Source organism: Sprattus sprattus (assembly GCF_963457725.1).
Source record: "Sprattus sprattus genome assembly, chromosome: 7".
Taxonomy (NCBI): domain Eukaryota; kingdom Metazoa; phylum Chordata; class Actinopteri; order Clupeiformes; family Clupeidae; genus Sprattus; species Sprattus sprattus.
Window position 1 is genome coordinate 12,542,256 of NC_137926.1, and position 25,588 is coordinate 12,567,843.

General features: G+C 40.7%; 2 protein-coding genes and 1 pseudogene across 4 annotated transcripts; 1 reads left to right on the forward strand and 2 right to left on the reverse strand.

The window, feature by feature from the left end:
* Nucleotides 1-1,199: 1,199 nt before the first annotated feature.
* On the reverse strand, nucleotides 1,200-8,527 carry api5 (apoptosis inhibitor 5). Of its 2 annotated transcripts, none has more exons than XM_080842827.1 (15): nucleotides 8,466-8,527; nucleotides 8,224-8,331; nucleotides 7,342-7,503; nucleotides 7,135-7,228; nucleotides 6,695-6,760; nucleotides 6,334-6,485; nucleotides 5,915-6,121; nucleotides 5,127-5,231; nucleotides 3,844-3,933; nucleotides 3,164-3,345; nucleotides 2,935-3,028; nucleotides 2,701-2,757; nucleotides 2,522-2,604; nucleotides 1,881-2,023; nucleotides 1,200-1,731 (listed from the first exon to the last, which is right to left on the reverse strand). In XM_080842827.1, the coding sequence occupies exons 2-15, from the start codon at nucleotides 8,293-8,295 to the stop codon at nucleotides 1,652-1,654; spliced, it is 1,587 nt and encodes a 528-aa protein (XP_080698953.1). In that variant the 5' UTR covers nucleotides 8,296-8,331; nucleotides 8,466-8,527; the 3' UTR covers nucleotides 1,200-1,651. The 2 variants fall into 2 exon arrangements, with proteins under 2 accessions (XP_080698953.1, XP_080698954.1); XM_080842828.1 differs by having other exon boundaries at nucleotides 8,431-8,517.
* Nucleotides 8,473-11,839, forward strand: LOC308368464 (TNF receptor-associated factor 6-like; annotated as a pseudogene). The gene is made up of 4 exons: nucleotides 8,473-8,566; nucleotides 9,470-9,614; nucleotides 10,143-10,214; nucleotides 11,018-11,839. The product of its transcript is annotated as a TNF receptor-associated factor 6-like (transcript).
* A 5,777-nt stretch (nucleotides 11,840-17,616) lies between these two features.
* On the reverse strand, nucleotides 17,617-24,890 carry prr5l (proline rich 5 like; the record flags this gene model as incomplete). Its single annotated transcript, XM_080842350.1, is given in 10 exon segments — nucleotides 17,617-17,954; nucleotides 18,398-18,518; nucleotides 19,469-19,609; nucleotides 19,984-20,075; nucleotides 20,375-20,432; nucleotides 20,909-20,957; nucleotides 21,157-21,237; nucleotides 22,514-22,644; nucleotides 24,704-24,797; nucleotides 24,799-24,890. Coding segments are annotated over 10 exon segments (1,197 nt in total).
* Between the last annotated feature and the right edge of the window lie 698 nt (nucleotides 24,891-25,588).

Genomic DNA, 25,588 nt, shown 5'->3' on the forward strand with positions numbered 1-25,588 from the left:
TCTCATATATTTGCATTCTGTATTTGATCAGCAGGAATGGAATATTCAAAAACTATTCAATTGTGACCTTTTAACTAAGTTTGCTTATCCTCCAATTAGGCCATGTCAGCCACCATAGGTCTTGCAAACATATTGTTTTAATCAAAATAATATAATCATGACAAATCATAGTAGCTTTTATTATTTGCGTTTAAGCTTACACCCTACATAGGCCTACCTGATCATCTGATTTGAGACAGTTCTCTTGTGGTAGACTCCATGCACAGAGTGAGCGTTTGTAAATTTACATTTCATTTGTCGTTTATATTTTTCTTCACTTCAGAGGGTGCCTTGAGGTCAAAAAGTCATTACGAAAGACACATTTCCAAGTGTAACATACCTTATTTTATATACAGAACGCATTTTGTGCTACAACAGTTATTACTTTATTACGAAATGCCGTTTGTCCACAAAAAAAACACAAATACCTTGGGACCCTATGCTTTTCAATTCCGGGGCTGACAGTGTTTTGAACTCACACTTTTCACACAAGTGTTTGGAGATTAATAGGGCCACTGAAATGCATAGTTTAGTACTAGGTTGTGATGAGTATGTTATGCGAGAAATATGACTTGACGTTAGTTAGAAAAGTGCTGGGAACATAGCTGGGAGTTATTTTTGTATTTTGTGACTTCTCAATAAAATTAAATATTCATGCAGTATGGATTTATTAGTTTTCGGAGTGAGTTGGGGTGATCTGCCGCTATTGGGTGGGGAGGACGCGTTCATTACAATTTAAACCTCGACAACATCTTTACAATAACGCCACCATACTTTCAAGCACAATATCCATGAGATGGGTGTTTTCCCACAGACAATAAAGTGGAAATCATCCATGATTATCCCAAACTGACCAAAACTGCCAGATCAGGAAAGGAAGAGGTAAACAAAAGCAAGTAAGGCTGGAAATGGACAGATAATATGTATAGACTGGACAGGATCATTGGGTTAAAAACTATGTGTTTTCCACCTTCAGATGTGGTTGTCCAGTAAAGAAGCACAAAAAACATTTGTTTAGTTTAGCTAGAATTTGAAATTACAACGTGATATTTGAAATATGAGACTCCCTCCTACTGTATTCCGTACGTAGAACCTAGATGAAAACTACCTCCAAATCTAGATATAAGGACATGTTACAAATCTTATCAAGGACAGCAACATTGACTTCAAAGACAAGTTTATGATAAAAATTCAGATGAAAAACATTATCAGGATTTTACAAACTTGCAACAGGTTTCTCTACATCAAACATGGATCTCTACAAAAAATTAAAAGGTTAAATAAAAAAGGTACAATGTAAGTCATCATTTTGTAAAACAATCATTTTTTTCTCCATCAAACACAAAATATTAAAGTACAAGTTGGCAGTCCTTGTTCCACAAAAAGGTCAGGCAAAGAAGGAAAAAAAAAACCTACAACAAAATGTGATGCGGATCATTCTCTGGAAGGGACCAAAAATTCTCTCGGAAAGAACAAAAATAGGACTTAAAATCGCGCTGTTGACTACACAATGGCACTGAGGTGATAAAACAAGCTCAGTGCAGCAATGGTCTTCTTATGCCTCAGTTCGTGTGTATGTGTCCATGTGTGGTAACAGACAGTCCTTCACCGCTCAGTAGATCCTGCCTCGGCTCCGGTTGCCCCTGCCACCAAAGCCTCGGCCCCTACCTCCTCGGAAACCACCGCGCTGTTCTGTAAACAAACAAACCAAGAAACACTTTAGAATCGGTCATGCCATTGTCTGGGGTCAAGGGTGAGAAAAAGGCATGCGTCATTGAAGCATTTGTGTTCGTCGTAACACTTTTACACTGAAACGGGAAAACCTGCAAACCAGTCCTCACCGTTTGGGAAGTTGCCGATGGTACCACTGTATTTGCCACTAGGGGGATTGTAGATCTGCCGGGCGTCTCTTCTAGGAAGCGTTGACTGGAGCTTCTTCATGGCGGCGCCAGGGCCATCATCCTCCCCAGACGGCCGTTTCTGACTACAGAACAGAGGGTTGTCTCAAAATCCCAAACATCTCATGGGTTCAAATCTCTATGGTTACAGTTTCATTGAAGACCACAGGCTCTTTCCCACCAACAGTTCATACGGTCACCCCCACTTCTTTGACGGTCAATTCACAGTTTATAGAGCTATATTTACTTTCTAGGTATGTTTCTAACATTCTACTCTACGGCTTGATGATTCAAAATGGCACTTAAGCATCTTTGAGAACTTTGAAAAGCACTATGTAAATGTAATGTATTATTATTACTACTACTACTACTTGTTGCTTCCACTTGCCTTATGTTGCCCTAACAAGCTTAGATCTCCGCAAAGAGGACCTTACAGCTTGGGTCTTGGAACCCCAGAGTAGGCCCTAAAGTTTTGCTATGGAAGTACCCTCAAGGAACTCAAGAAGTGCCCACAATGGGAAAGGGCCTCATGTTGACTTATGTGAAGTACAATCGGCAAGATGAAATCAACAAGCAAAACATACCCGACTGCAGCAGCCTCCTTCTGCACAGGCTTCCAGGACAGGGTCACAGTGCTCTTGTAGGAGGGAGGATTGTGGAAGAGATCCTACAGATAATACAAGTTGAATGCCATGAGTTTTTTTTCTTCTTTTTTGCATTATGAATGTTGTCAACGGTAAAATGGCGTGATCTTGTGAAATACCTTGATAAGGACGTTGATGTTGTTGGTAATTTTCAAAGCCACCACTTTGATTTTGTTCTGTAGAAGAGAAAAAGGCCGTAAAACATCAGTCCAGAGACCAAAATCTTGTTAAACTATCTGTGAGGTCTGTTAAAAAAAAAAAATCAATTTTCACAAATTGGAGAAAAATTCTTTGTAACTTAAGGCTGTACTTATTGCCAAAATAACCTAGATAAGAAACGTCAAAGATTGTACCTCATCCGTTTTTAGCGCCTCTCCCGTCTTGCCCTGCAGTGCAACTCTGAGCTGACGAATGTACACCTGCAGTCCTCTGGCAAAGTACTGCAACCTACACATCATCATGAAGTTAACAACCAAGTACAGACTGTACACTCAAGTTGACATGTTTCCTGTTACAGCAACCAATAACCTTTACCTCAAACTTAACGAAGATACGCTCTTAAGAAGAGAAACATCAACTTGCCTGATTTTGAAATCTTTCAACTTGTCTGCATCGATTTTGTCAATGAGGAAGTCTGGCATCTTCTTGCCAAGCTGGTGGAAGCTGAACAGGAGGCACTCCACATAGCTGAACTGCAGTTTGGGTTCCTCGTTGGCGGCGTTCTCTCCATTCTCACCCTCCTCCGGGGGCAGAGGCATGTATTCCTGCAGGAAGAGAGAAGCCCCGTATCAATACCATTGCATTCATTTAAACCCAATCAATACCATTGCATTCATTTAAACCCAATCATTGTTAAACCAAATGAACACGACGTTCATATAACTTTAGTGACTTTATTCACGTTCAGAACAGGACAACCCCGTAGCTACCATTCTCATTGCGCCCGGTCAACAACTGAATACATTCAAAACACTGCGCATGCGTAGATGCGTTCCCAGGGTCAAAAGGTAAAACACAATGAGGGAATATACAAGTTAACAATCATGAGTGAAGACAGGCACTGAAAGTACACTGAAATCAATAATGGATTGGCTGGGTGCTGTACTCTGACTAGCTGATGTCTTTTGAGCTCTTTTCGCACTGCTGAACATGTAATTTTAAGCACTTTGAGCCGCATTGTTTTGCATGAAAGGTGCTATACAAATAAAGATTATTATTATCATCATCATATACTTTTAAATACTGAAGGCTGGAAATATTACCAGGAGTTTCTCGAACAACATCTTGAGGTTGCTTTCCAGCTTCTCCATATCTCCACAAAACGGACTCATCTCTGCCAACAACTTCAAAACCTGAACAGAAATAGAGTACAGAGATTGAGGCATTTAAATCTACCCTTCGGTCATGCAAACTGGATCACTACAATTTATATCAATAACGTTTTAATTATTTACATTTTTAATTAAATCAATAATGAACCCATGTTTCTTAATGCCTGTACCCCCTTATGTTCTGTCTATGCAAAGGCTTTGGTCAATAACATAGATAAAAACAGAACCGGTCGAAACTCAATATATATCCCAAAACACGGGAAAGCAATTTCACAAATTTGTGTTTTGCAACAACTGGTTGAGTATGTTCTCCAAACAACATTTTGTTAGCTTTTAACACAATTTCACTTTGCTTTTCAAAGCAATACATTACTTATCTGGATTCCCCTAGAATCATACATCACCCCACACTGGATGGAAGTTAGGCAACACCTTTCAATTAACAGTTCATAAGCTGCTCCACACAGGGCCGCTTGATAAGCCATTTCCAAAGCAGGCACAGAGACACCTCTGTTCATAGACTTACAAAAGGTCAGTGAAACAGGTTGCTCAAAGGAACTCTTTGTAGAAGAAGTCGATCAATACACCAGACACTATGCTGTGCTTAGAAACTTCTTGCAACACTTATGTGTCCATCAACATGGTTTGTTAACAACACTTTGATGTTAGTTATGGAACTTGCTGAACTAACTGAATCTGGGATGAAACAAAGCAAAAGGATGATTGAGGGGCATCTTCCAGTCGTGAGTCAACATTACCGACTTAAATTTAAAAAAGCCAAAAGCCTGATAGTGTCTTCAGGTAAAACTGGTTCAGTGGGTGCTTTTGCGGTGGTCTGATCATTTAAGGGACTTATACACCCCATGCAATTAATCTTGGCAAACCATCCCCATGTTGATGTTGTGCTGACCGGCTGACCAAAGTTGCTTTGAACGACATAATTCGTCTTTTTAGTCCATTATTTTACACACACACTGGCCAGCCTATCAATGTGCTGTGCGGCAGCCCCACAGCCACACCTGTACGAATGATGCAAACACAGATAGAAACACTTTTGGAAAGGAGAATAGGTTTTTTTTTTTTTTAGATTCAAGTACCTCCAGGACATTTTTCCAAGGGGTTTATAATGCATGTACTTTTCTGTGAAGTGACTGTCAAAAAATAACCCTATGCACATTCCATGTAAAAGTGACCAATATGACAAAAGCACTGACCTCAAGTTGGATATCCTGTTCCGGCACCGGGCTAGTCAATGTGCTGAGATTTGGCAGGACGTGGTCACAAAAATAAGTCACAAATCGTGTGGAATGGACATTTTTCTAAAAGCAAAAATAAAGAAAAGAGCAAATAGAATTATGTAACAATGTTCAGCTGTACATAACTAAGAGATATTTCATCATATGCATTTGTTTACTTTGAAATTAGGTCAACAGATAGTCATTACACACTGTTACAATTGCACAATTTCTACAGCATATACCTGCTAACCATTTTGTTCATTTCAAACTGTATGTTGTAATTGGTAGTTCCCTGGTAATAGTGAAAATCTAAAAGACTGCTTTTATGCCACTGTATGTTCGACATCATTAAAAATTCATGATCAAGAGAAAATAGAAAAAGAAAACATTAACAGGAGGTTATTCACAACATGGCAGGGACAGCAGTGACTTGCATGAGCAAACATACAATGGTTCCTCCTAAATAGCATAAATTATCATCCAATCTGAATTTTATGGTAATTAAACATCCACACATAATGTGTTCATTTAAGCAGGCAGTGTTTTGTATCGAAATATATATTGAAATTTGACCGAACAGTGCTGTAGATAATGACATGTACCATGTATTTAGCCTGCCTGCCATGTTACTTCCATTATCAAGACCAAGAGGTAGAAATGACTTCGACTGAGTAACGCGATTCAGAGCCTGAGAAGCTAACCTGTAGTCAGACCAGTGTTAGAAATAGGGGAATTTAGCATCCCCGAAACTGAGAGGAACTCACGGAGAACAGGGGCAGGGCCTGGCGTGTGCACTGCAGCAGGCGGTCTACGGCGTCGTTGTCGGCGGGGTTCAGCGCCTGCTCCAGGAACGCCTGCTCCACCACCAGCTCGACCAGCTGCTGTCGCCCGCTCACCGTCTGCAGATTCTTTAGCCCAGACAGAATGCGCATCAGCAGCACAAACTCCTCTCCAGTCACGTCCTCCAGAACCTGAGCCACAGCAATGATGGGGTCAGAGTTCAATGATGAAAGGCAAGGCAGCAGCACAGGCTGTGGCAGTCAGTTTCTCTTCACTGCAAATACATCTCTTATCCCTTCATTTCAAATGCCCATCAACAATCACAACAATGAAACCCCTTTCATCAACAACCACAACAATGAAACCCCTTTCATCAACAACAGTGATGTGTTGACAAACTCACTTTCTTGGTTTCTGCATACACGTGGTCTTCAACCTCTTTTGTCATGACATCTTCAGGCATTGTCTTGAGTTTGCCGGCAATAAACTTAATAGCCCGCTCCCGCACAATGTCCTCTCCATGCAGTATTTGGCTGAACAAACCTCCCAGAGTACCTTAAGCCACAGAAAAAAGCATTAGGATGGATGGATACATATTCTTTTCACCTTAAACACCAGACAGTTGATCATGTAACTGTTACTTCTGAGTCCTAAATGCAGCATCTGGTAAAAAACCAGCATTAGGTTTATCCCAAAATATCATGAGTTATCAATTTGACCTTTAAACCAACAGTGACGCATTGTTAAAACACAAAGAAGAATACCTTTGGCATCAATCTTAAATATGGAGATCAACGCTGTATTGACTTGGTTAAACTCAGCGGAATCATCTAGGGGGGGGGGGGGGGGGGGGGGAAGCATAAAATGAAAAATTCAGTTAGTAACAAATCACCCAATATTAGTTTCGATAACAGCTACAGGTTTCAGCATCCCTGTAGACAGTCGATTCATATTCACTATGCAAGGACTGCCGCTTTATGAAGAAATTGCATGCCACATTGTACAACATGGTTGCAATCAGATATTGTCTTAATTTAAACAGATTGTGTGTTTTCAACAGCCAGGTTCAAAACTCACTAAACCTGAAGCATCTCTCTTAACAGTTAACTTGATTCTGTCAGAGCATTAAACTAGAAGAAATTACACAGTGCAAACCTAGCCTGTCTTGTATACACATCACCGTGTCATCTGATGAATCCCATACCTGTTTGCAGAAGCTGTGTCAGGATATCTGCCACTCTAGGAAGGTTCTCTCCTGCAGCAAATCTAGGGAGTTCCTTTATTGCCTGCCTCCGGATCTACAAAGAGTAGGTCAGTATATGAACAACAAGCAAGCTTTAGGGCATCGCAACCCTGAATCCCAGAAAACCATCCGACACTACTAGTTTCACATTTATGTTGAAATTCTTACTGAGACATCTTCATCTTCACATAAGTCAAGCTGTGCGTTGATGGCAGCATCAGCCAGCTCGGGGAAACTGCTGAAGAATTTCGGGATGAACTGGGCAGCCAGGCGTTTCTCCTTTGGGCCCCCCTTCACCCCATCCAGGATCACTTGGTATGCATCTTTGTGCTATGTGAAAAAGAGCATAGCTATACATACTTAACATTTGAAATTTAACACGAAAAGTTATCTAAAGAGCAGCAGTTTGGGACACCAAAGCAGCTTTTCACTTAAAAAATTAAAAAGGTAAACAAACGTCTCACTCCAGTCCAATTACGTCCAATTAAGTTCACAATCACTTCCAAGTGTGCAGTTGCAAAATGATACAATATCACGTAGGTACTCTCCAAAAAAGAAAGCCAAATAGGTGACAAAAACTAAGCGTATGAGGTAAACTTCAACTGATTGATTGGCTAGTTGCCTGGCTAGCTAATGATAATACATGCTACTACCTAAATAACAGTGTAGCAATTAGCTGTTGACCAATTCGGTTTAAAATACAAATTGTTTATCAGTTCATGCTAAATGTTGTCGGGTTGAGTTAGGTTAAATGTAACGTGAGATAACGTAAGAAAGTGTGTAACCCCCTATGATTAGTCGAACAGCTATAGTATGCGCTGTCTAGTTAGGAATTGACATAGCTAACACAACCCATTTTAGGCTAATGTAACGTTTGCTATTGCTAGCGGCGGCTTTTCTGCCATGCTGTAACGTTATCATTGGTATCCTAGCTAGGATAGCTTGCTTACCAATGTTCGATTGTTTACTAGATAAGCTGTCTATGTTTGTTTCCCACCTTATTGCAAACGTACCTCTCACAAATAAATACAATTCTCTGAACAAACTTACCGGACTCAAGTTATCCTTGGCGTCTGCAAGGATCCCATAGTTTCGATACAGCTCCTCTACCGTGACCGCCATCAGCGTGTGACCGCGTTTGTATATCGTTAACCTTAGCTGGTGATAGCAAGATAATGAGATGTATACGTTTTCAGAGTTTCCTTTGAACCTAATATAGCAAATCCAGTCAAATTATCTCCTGTCTGAAATACAAACCGGGAAGGGGGAAGGGAATGGAAAATGCTAGAAACCTGCGAGATGATATCCCACTGCTTCGACGCTGTTGATGCTACTAGCTACAAGCCCACGACGACGATTAATGTGGACAGAGCATGCGCAAACAATTCATCATGTACGCAGGCGTCACTTCTGGGATTCTAATCTAGGGAACCGCTTTAATGCCCCCAGCCCACTTTTTACTAGCCTACATGTAGACTGCGTCATTTATTGCTGTCTGTCAAATTAACTTGTTAGCTATCCTACAAGCACGGCATGTGGTTGACACCTGTGTGTACTTTTTACTTAATAGTGTTGTTGCTAGCGTAAAAATGTTGGTCTTGTCTAGGCCTCCTGACTGGATGCTGATCTGGCAGCAAAGCGTACAGTTAAAAAAAAAAAAAAAAAAAAAACAGAAATGGGAAGTTAGGCTACATTTTACCATTGTTCTGTAGATCATGTTGAACATTTATACATGTTGAGGAAGTTTAAAAAGTAGTTTGAGAAAATTGTGTTCGCAAGAATAGCTGCCTGAAGTAAGTATATTAGATTTTCGGGTAAATCAGATTGGGTGTAAAACATGTGTTGTTATAAATGTAGTAGGCTGAAAAGTTCATTATCTAGCCACTTACGCTACCTTCAATTAAGATCAAATATTTCAGGCGGTATGCCTATTAATCACATCGACCAATCGCCTATTCATCTAGAAGTAGCTTGTCTATAATGTTACCCTAGTTTCAAAATTGTTTTTTGATAAACCTCTACTTTATAACCTAATTGTTATGGGCAGGCCTACTGTTTTAGTACTGGGCTAACTTATGATTAATTTTTCAGTCATGGGCGAGCAGTTTTGTAATATAAAAGAAGAAGATACAGGATTTGAACTACCTGTGCCTGGCAGAGATTAAAAAAATCCCAGGTCAAGTGTAGGCTACTACAGACACTTTGTTGAATTTAGGATTAATTCACAGGGTTCTTAAAAGAAAAGTGTGTTCATATCTCGTACTCTTTACAGATAAACTGTTGCAGTAAAAGTAAGCCAAATGTCCAGTTGACAATGAGGTAGGCTACTGACACCGGACCAACTCTTCAGAAATAACTTCGCGAATCGTGAGATCCTGTCACTTACTGTGGCCTGCAGCAATACCGGTTGTCACCAGAAGATGGGGCTCCGATATTTAGATGTGCGTTGTGTCAAAAAATAAATGTACTAAAAAGTGAGGTCATACTTTTTAAGAGTTCCCATTGTTTTTGAAAAGTTTTTAAACGTACAACATAATCATTTGGAGAAAAAGTCAGATGGCCAGACAAAAGAGGTTTTTCACAAACTGAAGAATTCATCTTCCCAACCGGTCTCATTTGGCGCAATTCCAGTTCTCAGAACAGTGCCCGCTGTGCCAGGCTGCATTGCAAAAGAGCCAGCTGGAGGAGCACACAGGCCAACATTGCCCACGCCGCTTAGTCCTCTGCCCTGCCTGAATGGAGATGTACATCTGTGAGGAGAAACAGGTGGGTCACAACCAACAGTAATGCGGTACAGTGTACAGTCATTTGAGGTCAGCCTGTTCTTGTAGCTGGGTGTCATTAAGTTCCATCAGATTAATTGGCCACAAACTTTCAAAAGAGGAATTGACACTAGGGCATCCTTAATTTGAGTCATGTCCATGAAGTTAAAACCTCCTTTTATAACAACATCCTGTGTTGCTTTGTAGTTTCATGATGAGCTTTGCACTTCCGCTAGTGTGGTGTGTTGGTTCTGTAGTGCAGAGCTTATTCGTGACCATGTGAGTCTACTAATTCAACTAAACAGTAACTAAAATCATGGGACACTGATATAGTACCACACACAAGTTAACTCTTGAAAACATTTCTATATGTAGCTAGTATGTTTCCAGGTTGTTCTTCTAGTTTGCATTCCAGTAGTGTTTACCATGCACGTTTGTATTGGCATCAGCCAGGAAGTTATGATTACTCTCTAATGTAATCTACCTATGTTCTATGTTTAGTTGAATTAATGTATTTGTGTGACATGGGATCATAGACACCCACATAATATGGACAAAGTGTATTCAACCTCTCAGCATCGATCAATTAAGGAATCAATATATTTATATTATTATACCATTATGTTATACAAGACAAAAACACATGTTACTGCTATATGTAGGATGCAAGATTAAATTATACACATTTATCATTTTAAGACACAGAGATTGTGACGTATTTGAAAGGTGACATATCATGACAAACTTCATTTCAGTTGGCTTCTCACTGTGACACAGACTGTTCTGAAGTTCTTGTCACCTGCCCTTTCAGTTCCTTTGGATGTGAGGAGGAAAAGGTCTGTTCACTTTGACCCTTAATTTTTACTAATGTCTTTGCTGTTAAGCTACATGAAAAGCACTTCTCAATGTTTGTCACTTAAAATAAAAAAAATACTGTTAATTAGGGAGGCCCATCAGTTTGACAACCTGAAGAAATTGCAAGCCAAAATGTTTATGGTTTAATTGGTTTAAAAGACTGTTATCTAGGAAACTATACGAGGTCATCTATCCCATGAACATATTTTCGGTTGCTTTGTCTACAGATGTCACACAGCTGCCTTGCTCAACACATGCAAGAATTTACCCACTTGCACTTGAATTCCATGGCTGCCTTTCTCAGGCACCAGAGCTTGTATGGAGATCCATCCTTAGTTGACTCCATGAGTGTGGCCGCAAGGAGTTCTGCTACCACGTCTGAAATGGATACTAGCTCGAGAGGCACGATGAACCTCTTGGAGTTGCGACACTTGCGTGAGACTGTGCAACAGCTGGAGGGTCGCCTGGTGAGGCAGGACCAACGGCTCCGTGAGCTGAGCATCCAGTCCCACGGCCAGGCAGTGCAGGTCCAGGACTTGCACAGACAGACAGCTGCTCTGGAGGATGCTGTGCAGGAGCTGAAGGCCCAGCAGTGCGACTGTATCTTCACGTGGCACGTGGAAGGCTTTCCAGAGCACCTCAAAAGCCACAGAGCCAGTCAGCCTGTGGTCCTGTACAGTCCTGGCTTCTACACAGGCCGGCCCGGCTACAAGCTATGCCTGAGGCTGCAGCTGCAGCCGCCCACTGCCACGCGCAGCCCTGACTTCCTCGCCTTGTTTGTGCACGCCATGCGTGGGGCTTTTGACAATCAGGTGGCCTGGCCCCTCCAAGGCACCTTCAAGCTGACCATACTGGATCCAAATGAGGGTCAGCATATTATGGAAGAAATGGAGACCAAGCCAGGCCTGCTTGCATTTCAGTGCCCTACTAGTGATCGCAGCCTGGAGGGCTTTGGTTACGTCGCTTTTGTGCACCTGAGCAAGCTGTGCAAGAGGTATATGGCAGACAATGTCCTGCGAGTGTGTTGTGAGGCCACACTAAAACCTTGAATTTTAGGGGAAACTAAGTCATTGTGGTTCAACTTTTGTGGCCAAACTTGAAGTTTTGTGTGAAACCCAATACTATGACTACAACACCCAAATACACAGACAACACCAGAAAGTAGCCTCTGTAAATGGATATGCAATGTGCTGCTCATGAGGCAGTACAACTACTCTACACTCCTTCCGAAAAAATAATGACTGTCATTCACTTCATCTGACTTTTGATGATTTTTGATACCATCAAATACCATTAAATATTTCCATTAAGAAATTAACTCGTTTTTACCCTTAAGGTTGTAAACAAAGATGTTAACTCTGTGAAAACCTTTTTACTATGAATCATTATCTCTGCGCTCTAACCTATGCATCAGCTACTTGGATGTGCCATTAACCCTGAAATAAATGCCTGGGCCCAGTGTTATAGTCTATCTGAAAATAGTGGAATAGGCTTTTTAAAAATGTGCATAATTATTCCTCACATCTGGATTTCAAAACTAGCCCTTTATTACTACTTGTAACTTCTGAAAAATATTTTGAGGGATAACACATAAAATGGATGACAATGTTTGAAATGAAAAAGGCTCCAGTCATATTTTGTCATACTCTGTCAGGATTTTTCTCTATCATAAATATTAATTAAAATGTGTAATTGTGTTTTTTTCTTTTCAAAGATATGACTAACTATTGTATAATGTATATCAATCTGGTTGTAATTTGGCCAATATACAGTATATATTCTCTGTGAAAACACAGAATCATGCAGATACCAGAAAGCCAAGGGGATGCAGATATCCAGTTCACTTTTGAGGACATTGGAATTAAAATGAGAAGCTCTGCACCTCTTTTATTTTAATAATTTAAATTTCATTTTAATATAATAGGTTTTCTTTATTTTTAGTTTATAAATTCCTGGTGTAGAGCTGTAGTGTGTCTTTCCTAATAAAAAAGATTATTAAAGAAGAGTAAAACTGTACTGTGGTACATAAATTACTTTTGTATGTGATAGACAGATTTCATCAGAACAATAAATATTTAGGAATCTTGAGCTAATGGAATCATGACACCAAAATTGTAATTAAATGGTGATATCATACCATTCTTGTTTTTTTTCTTCCCTCCCAACCCAACGTCTAAATGAAAAATGAAGGACTTCCAACTTACATGAACGAATATGTAACACTTTATTTGGATAGTCCACATACAGAGACTTGATGAAATTCAAGTTCAGTCTTTGTAATTGTTCACTGAACATCACCATAACTTACCAAATCCATAACCCTAACCTTAACCATTAATTGTAGTTAACAGAGTTTCAACTTATAATTTGTTAAGAATCTGAGCATCTGTAGATAGTCTATAAGGGTCCGTCCAAATAAAGTGTGACCAACAAATGCACCTGACCATGATCATGGTCAGTTTCACCTTTAGAGGTCCATTTTCACAGTGAGATTTAAAGGCAAGAAAGGCTTACGGCGCTGCTAGACAAAAGTATATTACAGGCAAAGGGTGGCGGGGTACTGCGTGTCTCCAAAGGGTATCCCAGGAGAGGATCAGCATTGGGATAAGGCCCTCAAAGCTCCTTATCTACTCCAGGACCCGTGAATAGATCACAGATTGGGCATATTCCAAGAAAGGAGATGGGGGTGGGTGGAGGGAATCATGAGGAGCACTATAACCTAGGATTGCTCACATTAAATTTAAACATTTGCCTTCTTATAACAGCTGTATGTCGATGTAGTTGGATTTTGTACTAACAAGCAAATATATTCACCACCCCAATAAAAACTCAAGAATCACAGGGCAGGTAGCGGTGAGATTGTTTGTGCTATTCTAACAAGAATAAGGGTTCCTTAGAAAGCTAGTGTCTATGTAATGCAATAAAATATCTTGATACAGTACAATTCCTATAATATACAGTGGTGGCCAAAATTATTAGAACACCTTACAGATCTGAGAATATTGACCTTTTTTTTGTCTCCGAAACATTATTTAATTTCATAATGTAAATGAAACATGCAGATGGTTGTTCTGAGCACAACAAATATCAGATGAAGTGATTCCTACTGTTTTTATCCACTTTTAACTCGAGTCAATATAGAGTCAATATATTTCTTGAGAACTTCAACACTAATGTTATCCGATGCCTTCTGCAACTCAAGCTAAAGGCTTTCCTTTGAATGTACACTAGATCTGTCCAGTTTAATTTCCAACTCGCCCCAAATTTGCTTGATGGGTTTGAGGTTCGGACTTTGAGGGGGCCGGTCCATAATTTTCAATGTTCCAGAGGATTCCTTCTGCCACAGGTCGTACTGGCAATAGTTACAAGAATGTTTAGGGTCCTTGTCCTCTTGGAAAATAAATCCAGGCCCATTAACGCCACTCCCAGAAGGTACTCCATGCCTCACCAGAATGTTATGGTATACTTTCTTATCCATGATGCCATCAATTTCGCCAAAGTCATCTGTTCCTGAGGATTAAATGGCACCCCACACCATAATTCTACCCCCTCCTTGTCTAACTGTTTGCTAGAGACACTCATTTTTATATCTCTCCCCCTCACTTTGTTAAACATACACTCTTCGCTTGTTGCCAAACTATTCAAACCTGGACTCATCAGTCCACAACACTTTATACCAATCTTTCTTTGTCCATTTCTTGTGTTCTTTTGAAAATTTCAGGTGTTTCACTCTATTTTTCTCTTTCGGTAATGTTTCTGTGCTGCTATTCTGCCAAAAAGTTATTTTTCTCACAGCTTCCGACGCACAGTTCTTGGGAACACTATTGAACCATTAGTCATTGTGTTGTTGATCTCGTCACCAATTCTCGTGAAGTCTTTCTTCAGTCCTTAAGACTGAGAATTCTGAGATGCTTCACTTCACACAGTTTATTTTTTCAGCCTCTCCCATTTCTTGGGAACACTATTGAACCATTAGCCATTGTGGTGTTGAGCTCGTCACCAATTCTCGTGAAGTCTTTCTTCAGTCCTTAAGACTGAGAATTCTGAGATGCTTCACTTCACAGAGTTTATTTTTTCAGCCTCTCCCATTTCGGTTCTGGTGGCATGGCGTTCTAAAGTGTATTTTACAGTGCTTGGACTGAATGTCAAGTCCTTGGCTATGCGGCAGTAGCTACAGCCAGCATCAAAAAGGGCCTTTATTCGAACCCGTTGCTCACTCATTAGCTCATTCTTCACCTTAGCCATGTTCAAAGAGCAACATTTGCTTTAAGACTGCCTCTAGAGGCTTTGAATCTAAAACAATAGGTGGTGTGGCCTCAGTGACAAACCCCTTATGTTACCAATCACTTAATGCGGAAGATAGGCCTTGTACATTCAAAAGAATCACCGAGCTGTGTCCTAAGACTCTTGCATCACCATCAATTTAACCACGACCACACCTGACAATGATAAAACAAGTAATTTGGCTTCTTCTGTGAAGGAACATGATTGTGTGACATTGACAGTGAAATAGGCCTAGTTTGTTTTTGTACGGAAATTGACCTTAATCTACTTATGATAGCTCTATTCTATGGTTTATAGAGCATAACAGGGACGTACAGTCATAGGAGGCAGGGGAGGCAGAGCCTCACCTGTCATTTTGAAAAGTAAAAAAAAAAAATATTAAAAAAAAATATTTTTTTTTTTGTATAATAATCATATATATTTATGTATTATAAATATTCATATTTCTCTAGTTATCTGTGTTACGAGTGTCATTTCTGCATGATTCCGATCATTTCGAGCATTTTTATTATCAAAATCGCTGAATTTGAGCATTTCCGGTTCCCAGTGATCAGCCAATGAACATTGGACGTGCGGTCAAGGGAGGCAGATGCATTGCAGTCTATGGGCAGGGTAGGCAGTGCCTCCCCTAGGATTGCGAAATCACTCCAAACTGGGTGTTACGCATGCGTGCGCAAGCGTAGAACCTTTTGAGTTGAGCTGAAAACGCATTGAAAAATATTGCAAGGGAGGCACGCACTACCACGGATTCAAGAAGGGTGGCGAGCGAGAGGGCACTTGTTGGGTATATAATCTGACGTTGGATTTTCTTCTTCACTTCTCTACTTGAGTTTGACAGCGAAAATGGAAGATTGCATTGCTAACCTGAGGCATGTTGAATTAACTAAGAACGTTTAAGTATTTTAAGTTAACACAGTAGTATTACACATTTGCATTGGAGTATTTCACGTTTCCCAACGGGACTACATATTCATGCGCAACACAAACCTAAAGAAGCTAAAGGCTGTTGATGCAGGAAAGTTGCCTTGAAGTTGTGAGCAGACTAGGTAGGTGCTAATCCTGAGCTAAACTAGCCACTGACTGCATTCACTCAAGAAGAGGACAACGGATTTCCACTGATCTATACTGATAATCGTGAGTGGATTAATTTTGTTTCACCTCAAACTGACGGTTATGAGCTCCAACGAAAGTGCACCAACTTTAAATTATACTGGCCAGTAGAACATTTTGGTATTGTTTGCTATGTATGCGGTGTTTAACTGTTTACATGTTAATATGTTGTGTAAATAAATATGGAATTGTTTTTTCGAAGCTGTCCGAGTTGGTTAAATGGTCATTTAAATTAGCATCCCACCACCGTAGTTATATTTTCTCCAGACAAAATGAAATGAGCCATATCATTGGTGGGAGGGCTACATACACTAGCTTGCAACTATTAATATCTTATTAATAACTCATCATAATACAATAAAAAAACAATCGTTTGAAAATAATGGTATTAGACAATAAAACAACGTTTTTTCAGTTCTGATCAGATGACAATTTTAAAACCATAGACATATATACATGTATATATACATTATATATATAGTTTAAACTAGAGCTCAAAATGACGTAATCACTTCCGGTTTCTGTGCCTCACCAGCTCCGAACCTCACTGCACGTCCCTGGAGCATAATGATGACTTTGTAGGTATTTCATTAGTTTTAAGGGTATTTTAATGGCCAATTCAACAAAAACAACTGAAACCTCTTAAATATGCCTAGTGTTCTAATAATTTTGGCCACCACTGTATATATACAGTATAATTACTTAATAGTATTCCTCCAGAGGCACTTCAAACGAATATTAATGATTCACTTCCTTACACATCATGAAACATTTAATTCAGTACAAAATCTCACATGTATATTTTGTACCAGAGCTTCTCTTCACAAAAAAAATAACAGCTCCATAACTAACAATGTGCAGTTCATCCAACTCTTCAGGCAATATGTTGTGCATCAATGTTCATGATAAGGACGTTTTGCAGAGGCTAAAGCAACTGGAAGTGCTAAAGGACAAGCTCTTTGTAGGGCTACACTATGTAAACCCGTCCCTGGCACCTCAGGGTTGTGTAAGGTTTTGTGTTAATACTACCTGAAGTCTTTGTAAATGAAGTGGTGAGACTCAGCAGGACTGGAATTCCACACCCCAGTGGCACTTCCATAGTGGACGGGGCCCAGAGGAGCCTGTCCTCCCTGGGCTTACAGAGACCTCCATTCCTGTCTCAGCCCAGGGTCTGAGTTTCCTGTACCTTTGCCTTCCACTACGATAACGTATCTGGCCACATGCTAGAACACAGCAGCATAAAAATCCAACGACTTCAGCTGGACAGCATTCGTTCCACTGTCACGTGAACCTCTCATTCAGTGAAAGGCAGTCAACTAGCTTTAGGGCTCCATCAGTGAACATCTTCCTTTACACAAATTCTTCTTCAGGGAGGTTGCTTTGGACCGCCCAGAATGGGTTTGTATGTAGAAGGCTGTCTCCAGTGACCGTGCTAGCTGGGTGGTGCACACATGGGGTCCGCTGAACTCTGTCGTCTTGGCAGCCCAACCACCCTGACTGGGGACTCTAGGATGTCAGGTTCACTTGAGAATGGGTTACCCGCCATACTGCTCCCCCCGGCCTCTTTCCCAGAAAGCATTCTGCCGGCTGTGGTGAGGAGTTTAATGTCTGAGTGGGCATTGGCAACTGTGTGTCGTCGAATGCCACCCACTTTCTCCAGGTAGGCCTCACCCTCTTGTTCCACCAGGGGTCCCAGTTGGTCGGTCACAAACTGTGTGATCATGATCTCTGGCTGGCTATACAGTGATCTGGAGAGGCCCAGGTTGCATTCTATGAAAGAATATCACATGTATTTTTTTAATACACCCACAGGAGATTACTTTTTGGTGTTTAACACAATTGCAGTTACTTCAGATGAGCACCTTCATGGATGACTAATTAACAGAAAATATGTAAGGATTGATGGTCACTTTGACTTGAGACATAAAAACAGTGATTTTATGAACATTCTCTAAGAGTTGATAGGCCTCCATTCTGCAGAAATGTTTTTCACGTCACGTACATTAAGTATAATATAGTATAATATGACTATTTTTGTCATGTTAAAATTAAGATCAATAATGAAGAGGCCAATTCATTACAAAAGGCCTTCTCTCCGACTCATTTATCTAGGTAGGCCTCTGATTCTGTCTCAGCATTCTTTCACTCTGCACTCTGAATACACCACACTTCTGTGTGAATGTTTATTTTCTGCCTTTCACATGGCTGCTAACCTGGATGTTGTTCCCTGTTGCTCCAACTGAGGTAGTTTCCCAGATATGGCGAGATGACCATACCCACCAGTCTCTCAAGAAGGCAGTACTCCTCAGTAGGCCCATTGGGTTCATGGATGCCCTGGACCAGAAACAAACAAACACACACACACACACTGAGCAAATTTCACAAGGTTTTAAGAAAAGTATTAGGTTATAGAACAAAGGAGACCTCTTCAGATTAAATGAAAATGTATTAGAAATGCAATGATGTTTTAGGCCATATATTGTGGAAAATAAGTCGTATTATAACTTATGAGTAGGTTTATGTTGATATACATTATGGAGGTAAATTTAACACTATGAACTGTAACACCCACCAACGTAATAACTTCCCACCAACGTAATAACCCTGCCAACGTAATAAAAAAGTGTGCATTTTAGACGTAATAGCCCGGCCAACGTAATCATTTCCTGCCAACGTAATAATTCTTGCCTCCTGCCAACCTTATTTTCACCGATATTGTTATTATCAAGTCTTACTGTAGGGACAGGTAGCAGGCGTTGAAAGACTGTAAAACGCTGCAGTCCCACCCGGAAAAGACATTTGCACAAAGGCGCTACTCATACACACAAACACACACACACATACACACACACACATACACACGAATGTGACAATGTGACACATATGAAAGTGACAATGATGGTTTATGTTTCTCATAGTGGTCTATTAGTCTATCAGTGATCTATCAGTGCATAGCAGGGACATGTTTTATAAGTGTGTTCACAGTTATAGTCTACACTTTTGACACAAGAAGAAACACAATGAAAGATTTAGTCTGCATTTAATTGCAACTGTTATTCGCACAAACAAATCCAGCAAAAGGACTTTCTTGATAAACACACAAATTTACGTTGGCAGGAGGCAAGAATTATTACGTTGGCAGGAAATTATTACGTTGGCCGGGCTATTACGTCTGAAATGCACACTTTTTTATTACGTTGGCAGGGTTATTACGTTGGTGGGAAGTTATTACGTTGGTGGGTGTTACAATGAACCAGCAGAGAACTTGGTGTAGAAACATTTACCTGCAGGATGAGCAGCATTTGTGTGATAGGAGGAGGGTGAGGAAGAGGGGCGTTAGGCAGCAGAGTCTCAAGGGAAAGCTTTAGAAGCACAAGGTCTCTGAAGCCCAGTAACGCCATCTGTCTGACTGTGAGCTCCTGACCCTGAACACACACACACAAACACACACACACACACACACACACACACACATTACATCAGTTCGAAACAACAACTGAAACATTCAATATCCAAGGATTCATAATCCACAATGGACGTCTTCTTTGTTATACTACGCATTAGACTTAATCGCGTTTCCCTCTGAATTACTCAAGTCCATTTCCAGCTCTGCCACATAAAAAAAGATGGCCTAGCGCATACCTGAATTAGCCTTAATCAAGTCTTTTCATTGGCAGGTCACAGTTCTTGGGCATACACCCATGCTTTCTAGAGAAAATTCCACCTCATTTAACAAAGCCAGAAAAACACAGATAATGGGGTAGTATACATAACCTGCTGGTGTCACACATGACCTCACCTGCACTGGGTAGAAAATAGCCTGGAGGGTCGGTAGGGTTTCTGTGAAGAACCTGCCCCACATCTCAGACAGGATGAGCAGCTGATCATCACCTGAAGGGGGTCAGCAGGGTTACAAAATTATACCTGTGCCTCTCTTCTTTCTAGGCTTCTAAATTATATTTCTCCATACATTCAATGACTGAATCATTCTTAAAATCGTATTACTGATGAGCGTTAATGTCGCATGATACTTGTGCTTTAATGGATTTACAGTGTAATCTGCTGGGCAAGCAATTCCTAATGATCTGCCCTTGGTCAATAAGCAGATAAAGTAATCAATACTTGCGCAAGAGGTGAAAGCAAATTATCTCATATAGACAAGCATAACACAAAATGACCATCCTGCTTACCATCATATAGCTGAATCCTTTCGAGTATATATGCAAGGCCTTTGTTTAGAAGTTGATTCTGTGTACAAAGTTTCAGTTAGTAAAATTACTTCATTGCCAAGATACTGACTTTTTCCTTGGCTTGTCTATTGATTTACAGGACACGTCCTTTCAAACAGACTACTTTTTTTCAGGTTTCTACTCTATACAAGTCAATATTTTGTCTCAAGTGGATCTGTAGTCTTTGCCACAGTTCAAGTCTCACACAACACCTTGCTAAGCCAAATACACTTGACTTCTCACCCCTTAAATTAAGCAAGGTAGCCAAATTTGGCAAGGGTGCAACTGATTAAGATGCCTAAGCATGCGAGCTATTTTAAGTCCCTTTGTGTAACACTTAAAAACATTTCAATCTACTCCCCGGTCTCCCAACTATAACAGGCCACATGCACCCAAAGTGAGTTCATTCCTAGTGCTTTTTCCATTGACAATCCCGCATCTACCCACGGTTGATAACAATAAAACACATAATGTTTAATAACTCATTGATTTCACCTGGAAGTACTCAGTGATGAAAGAACCAAGTTCTGTTTTCAGAAGCCACCTGCAGGAGTAAAGCAAGAGAAAAGAAGTCAGACCACAGAGCTAAGAAGATGGCTGTATAAGAAAGAATTATAAAAAAAGGGTAGAGAAACATAATCATCACGCTTGAAATTGAAAAAATCTTGAAACAAGACCAACAGGTTTCCTTATAAACAAATATTGTTTACTAAGGTTCATTCTGTCTGCTCAGTCACTTGTACCTTATGCTTTCATTGAGGGTGAAGAGCTCATTGGTCTGCAAGCTTCCTCCTTGGAACACTTTGACGACAGCAGACTGGACACTGTAGAACAAAGACATGAAGAGATCCCAAACGCCCATTCAAATCTTTCAGATTTCTCCTTGGCAATTATTTTTAGATAAGGAGTTAAATCCTCTCTTGAAAGTATGTAACCCTAGCAAGTCTATGCAGTAAAAAAAAAAAAAAAAAAGTCCCTTCATCTTTTGGCCAACATTTTAAAATTATTATACTTTATATGCTGATTCACACTGATGAGAGTCAACAAAAGCCATGCTGTATAATTGTGACACGAACACTTGGACACATGAATATATACTGTCAGAATGACAAGAAATAACATACATTTTAAAATGCCACAGCTAACTATGTCACCGGCCAGACTGTTATTTCTCTTTTAATTGTTTCATCTGTTTGGACTTTGCAATTTTTACTTTTTAGAACAATACATTACGGAACAGGAACTCTGTGTGCTGCATTTAATGGCCCCAGATATACAATGCAACTTTACAATTGGTTGATTCAAATGCCAATGTGCAGCAGATGTCATGGAGATATGATATCATGATTGACTGGCAGACACTCTTGCCACATTTCCTCATAAGATCTATTTGCATATGGAGGCAAAGCCCTTTCAACTTGTGAAGCTTTATAAGGGTTGAGAACACAAACAAGGCCCAGTATCATTCAGTTGATGCCGTTAGCAAAAAACGCTTTTCACACAGTCACGGAAGCAAACTCACACATGCAAATGAGAACTAGTCACTGAAGGCTGCAGTCATTGACTTATTGCTGCCCGGTGATATCCTGCTTCACTGGGCTCTCTCTCTCCACTTTCCTGAATGGGAGGGCTAGCCTTGTACATGTTTCCACATGGAAGTAGAGAGGGCAGAAGGCTCACTTCCGTTTCCTCGGCAGGACATTCTCAAAAACAGCTGCCTCAACAGGATTCTCCAGCCGCCAGTATTTTTCCACGCCCAAAGAACCACACACTGGGCTCATCTGATGACAGGCTAGGCACTGTGGTTTGTGAGGATACAGTGATGATCTGCCTATGGTTGTAGAATTTGGGCCCAAACCTGTACTGGCTATATATCCAGTTGACCGCCCAGCAAAATATTGTATTGTATTCTTCTCTTGGTTCCTGACACTTTAGTTGTGAAGACATATGTTTTACTGCCATTGATAAATGTCCATATATATTTGAGAGTTCTGTAACCCCTTTAAAAATAAGATAGAGCTCAGATCTGTGCCTACAGCCCTAAATAATTAAAATCAGATTTTGTCCAGATGTGTCCATATGTAAAAGCAGTTCACCCACCTGTTCCACACACTGGCATTGGACAGCTGCAGTGCAGGCGAACTGGCGTGGAATCGGGCGAGGTCCGTCAGTACTGGCGAGCTCATAAAACGAGCGCGGGGACGCCTAAATGAACCCATCACGCACACAGGCTGGGAGAAAAGACAGGACACACACACGGACACCAACAAACATCAATTTTAGTTTTACAGGCACGATCAAAAGCAACCTGATTCAAATGTAAAGGGTAGCAGGCAGTGTACTGCAGAAATGAACTTAGGTACCCACAGAAAGAGTTTACAACATAGTGAGTAGTCAAAAAAAGCCTTACTGGAAACTCCCCTTGCGCATCAAATAAACACTGACATTGTGTGTGCAGCCACAAAGTACAAGTGTGTGTCATTCTGAAACCAGAGTGACAACCCCGTTCATGCTAACTTCCTCTGGTCTGCAAACTTCCTGCTTCACTGTACAGCGTGTATAAAGCTATGATAACAATACATAAAATACCTCCACTGTCTGGTGATAAATGAGAGCAGGCATAACTACACAGGTCTTGCTTTCAGTTAGATAATGCCTGGATGGGGCATACAACGTTGAGGTTGAGAATGAATGTAATTAAGTAGACATCAATAAGAACATTTTCTTTAAGGAAGCTAAGCACTGTCTGTAGGCACAGAGAATCTTCATTGTCAACAGGTTGGAAACCAGTCAAAGGCTCCATAGCATGCCACTCCACTCCCTTTGCCAGTTGCCACGATTGCGAGCACGGACATCATGCATGTCCTTCTGTGAGCTCTCAGTCACGGACGAGAGCCTGTGGCCCATGAGTAAGCCTCTCCCACTCGTTTTTTGGCTGTAATGGACCACAAATTCCCACCTCATCCTACACCCATCTGATAACAGCATCTGGTTCTCACATATCACCACAAGCCATCAGCAGTTTGTGCATCACCGCTTCTAACTTCTTTCCTGTGCAAGTCTGCAGTACAGTCAATTCATGACATTTCTGGATTATCATCTACAAGCAAGTGATCAGTCCAACGTATTTGGAGCATGACAGTGTGTCTGTGTTACCTGCAGGCAAAAACACAGGCTACATAAAATGTGCTACAAATGGCATATAGGGTCAGCAATGATATCCAAGGCGGAGTAGAAAAGGTAGCTTGCACTCCGACTAAATTGATTCTTCTCATTTTCACTATCTCTCTCAGCTTCCCTTTGTGCCTTTCTACCCCCTCTGAAGCTGTCGTCTTTGTCTGCACGACTGAGGGTTGCTTGGCGACGCTAAATAAGTATTTAGCGATCCCTTCTGTCTTACGCAGACAGATGAAAATAAACAAAGGCATGCTTGTGAGCACCAATCCTAAGCGCTCAAATGTGCCTGGCTCCAGAAGCGCGTGGTTGTGGATTGAGTTGAAACGGGCAAGCCAGAGCCGACAGCCACTCAAAGTACATAAACAGTGAATGTGCTCTACCGCAAATCAAAAATGTATTGTGAATGAGCATCAGCAACACTGAACTTTGTGCACACGAGTACAATTAGTAATCTCGTATATGGTCCAAGAACAGCCACAGAAGATGCTCGTTACGGCCGGTTGCCAAAAAGCAGCCAAGGATCTCTGCAACACTTTCATTTTGAGCTCCATCATCCTGCATGTGTATGGAGGAAGGGAATTCTTAGACCTGTAATCCTATAAACGAAGACCACGGTCATGAGAAACTACTCAGTGGGGTAAATACAATTATAATAACCCGAGAAAGAGAGTGATATGCTCAGAATGTGTTTGAAATTGAAAGGCAACGGTTCAGCTAATGGTGTTTACACGATTGGTGTCCATAAGTTAATACATGACAGTTCATGGCAACGTTCATCAGACCAAACTGCTCGAAGAGTCAAGTGCAATTAAGAGGTTAATTTCGGTTAATTTCTCCATTTAGACAGTTTTCTTTTCTTAATCATATCATAAAGGCCAGCGAATGCTTAGGATACAATCAACATGACAAGCTCATTAAATTAGTTAAAAAATAATGTGGACGTTTCACATGCATTTATTTTTTACAGCCGCAATACTTACGGTCCTCTTGCTCCAAACAATTCCCAATCTTCTTGTAGGTCTAACATTAAACAATTGCACAGGTGCACTAAATAGTGGACAACAGATACCTCGGCGACAAGTAACACAGGACTAGGCGACTATTCAAAGACACATCTATGCACTTTGGGGTTGTTAAAGAGCCAACCGTGTAGGATACGCAGTCAATGCGAAACAGAAGCCTCTGATATTGTGTGATACATTTCCAAGAAAATCGATGACCCAAATATCCAGCGATGAGTTTTGTCTTGGCACACTGAAGGTAATTGTGATACAGCTCGCAACTCCGCGAGGCATTGCATGTGGAAAGCGCATGCGAAGTTTTAACGTTAAGAGCCCATTGATTTGGCGCCTCCCAGCAGACTTCAGTAAGAGTCCTCCTCTTGATAAATTATTCATAGTTATCAAGACACAAGCATTTTCGTCGCTGCTAATAGCCTACCACAACAAATGACAGACTATGGGCTATCTATAACTAACGTGAGACTCACTGGTCCTATTATGGCTCTCTGATGGTTACTGACTGAGATTAGCCTTAAAGGTAAGCTGAAGACACTCCATCATACCGGTTCCATTTGAAAGTTCTGAACCTTCATGAAGTCCTTGTCGCCATGATTTAGGCTAAACAGCCAATTATTTACGGATGTCATATCATCATGTAAATGTGAGAACCCAAATTTGATAACATTGTATTGTACCATTACATATGAGACGTATGACATGAAAAGATCTTCCATTTCAAATGTGCAAGGTATTCAGTGTGCCTGAGAAGAAGGCAGGGAACATTCTATTACCCCTTGGCTTCCCCCCAAACAGAGTTTAGGATGGAAACGTAATTTACATGGTAACTGATAATGCAACTCCTACCAACGATTTAAAACTTGTATGTTCTGCCACCCAGTGGATCACTATGCAATGGCATCTCCGACACCACTAGGCACAGGCCTTCTAGGTCCTCTTGGAACATCTTGGTGGTAAAGTAGCCTATATATTCTTGTGT

What these genes read in the sequence shown, in the direction of transcription:
- api5 (XM_080842827.1), bottom strand. Translation starts at nt 8,295, where the DNA reads ATGGCGGTCACGGTAGAGGAGCTGTATCGAAACTATGGGATCCTTGCA. An exon ending in CCAAGGATAACTTGAGTCCG is followed by an intron (nt 7,504 to 8,223) that starts GTAAGTTTGTTC and finishes TTTTTCACATAG; the next exon opens with CACAAAGATGCATACCAAGT. An exon ending in TGTTGTTCGAGAAACTCCTG is followed by an intron (nt 3,346 to 3,843) that starts GTAATATTTCCA and finishes CTCTTCCTGCAG; the next exon opens with GAATACATGCCTCTGCCCCC.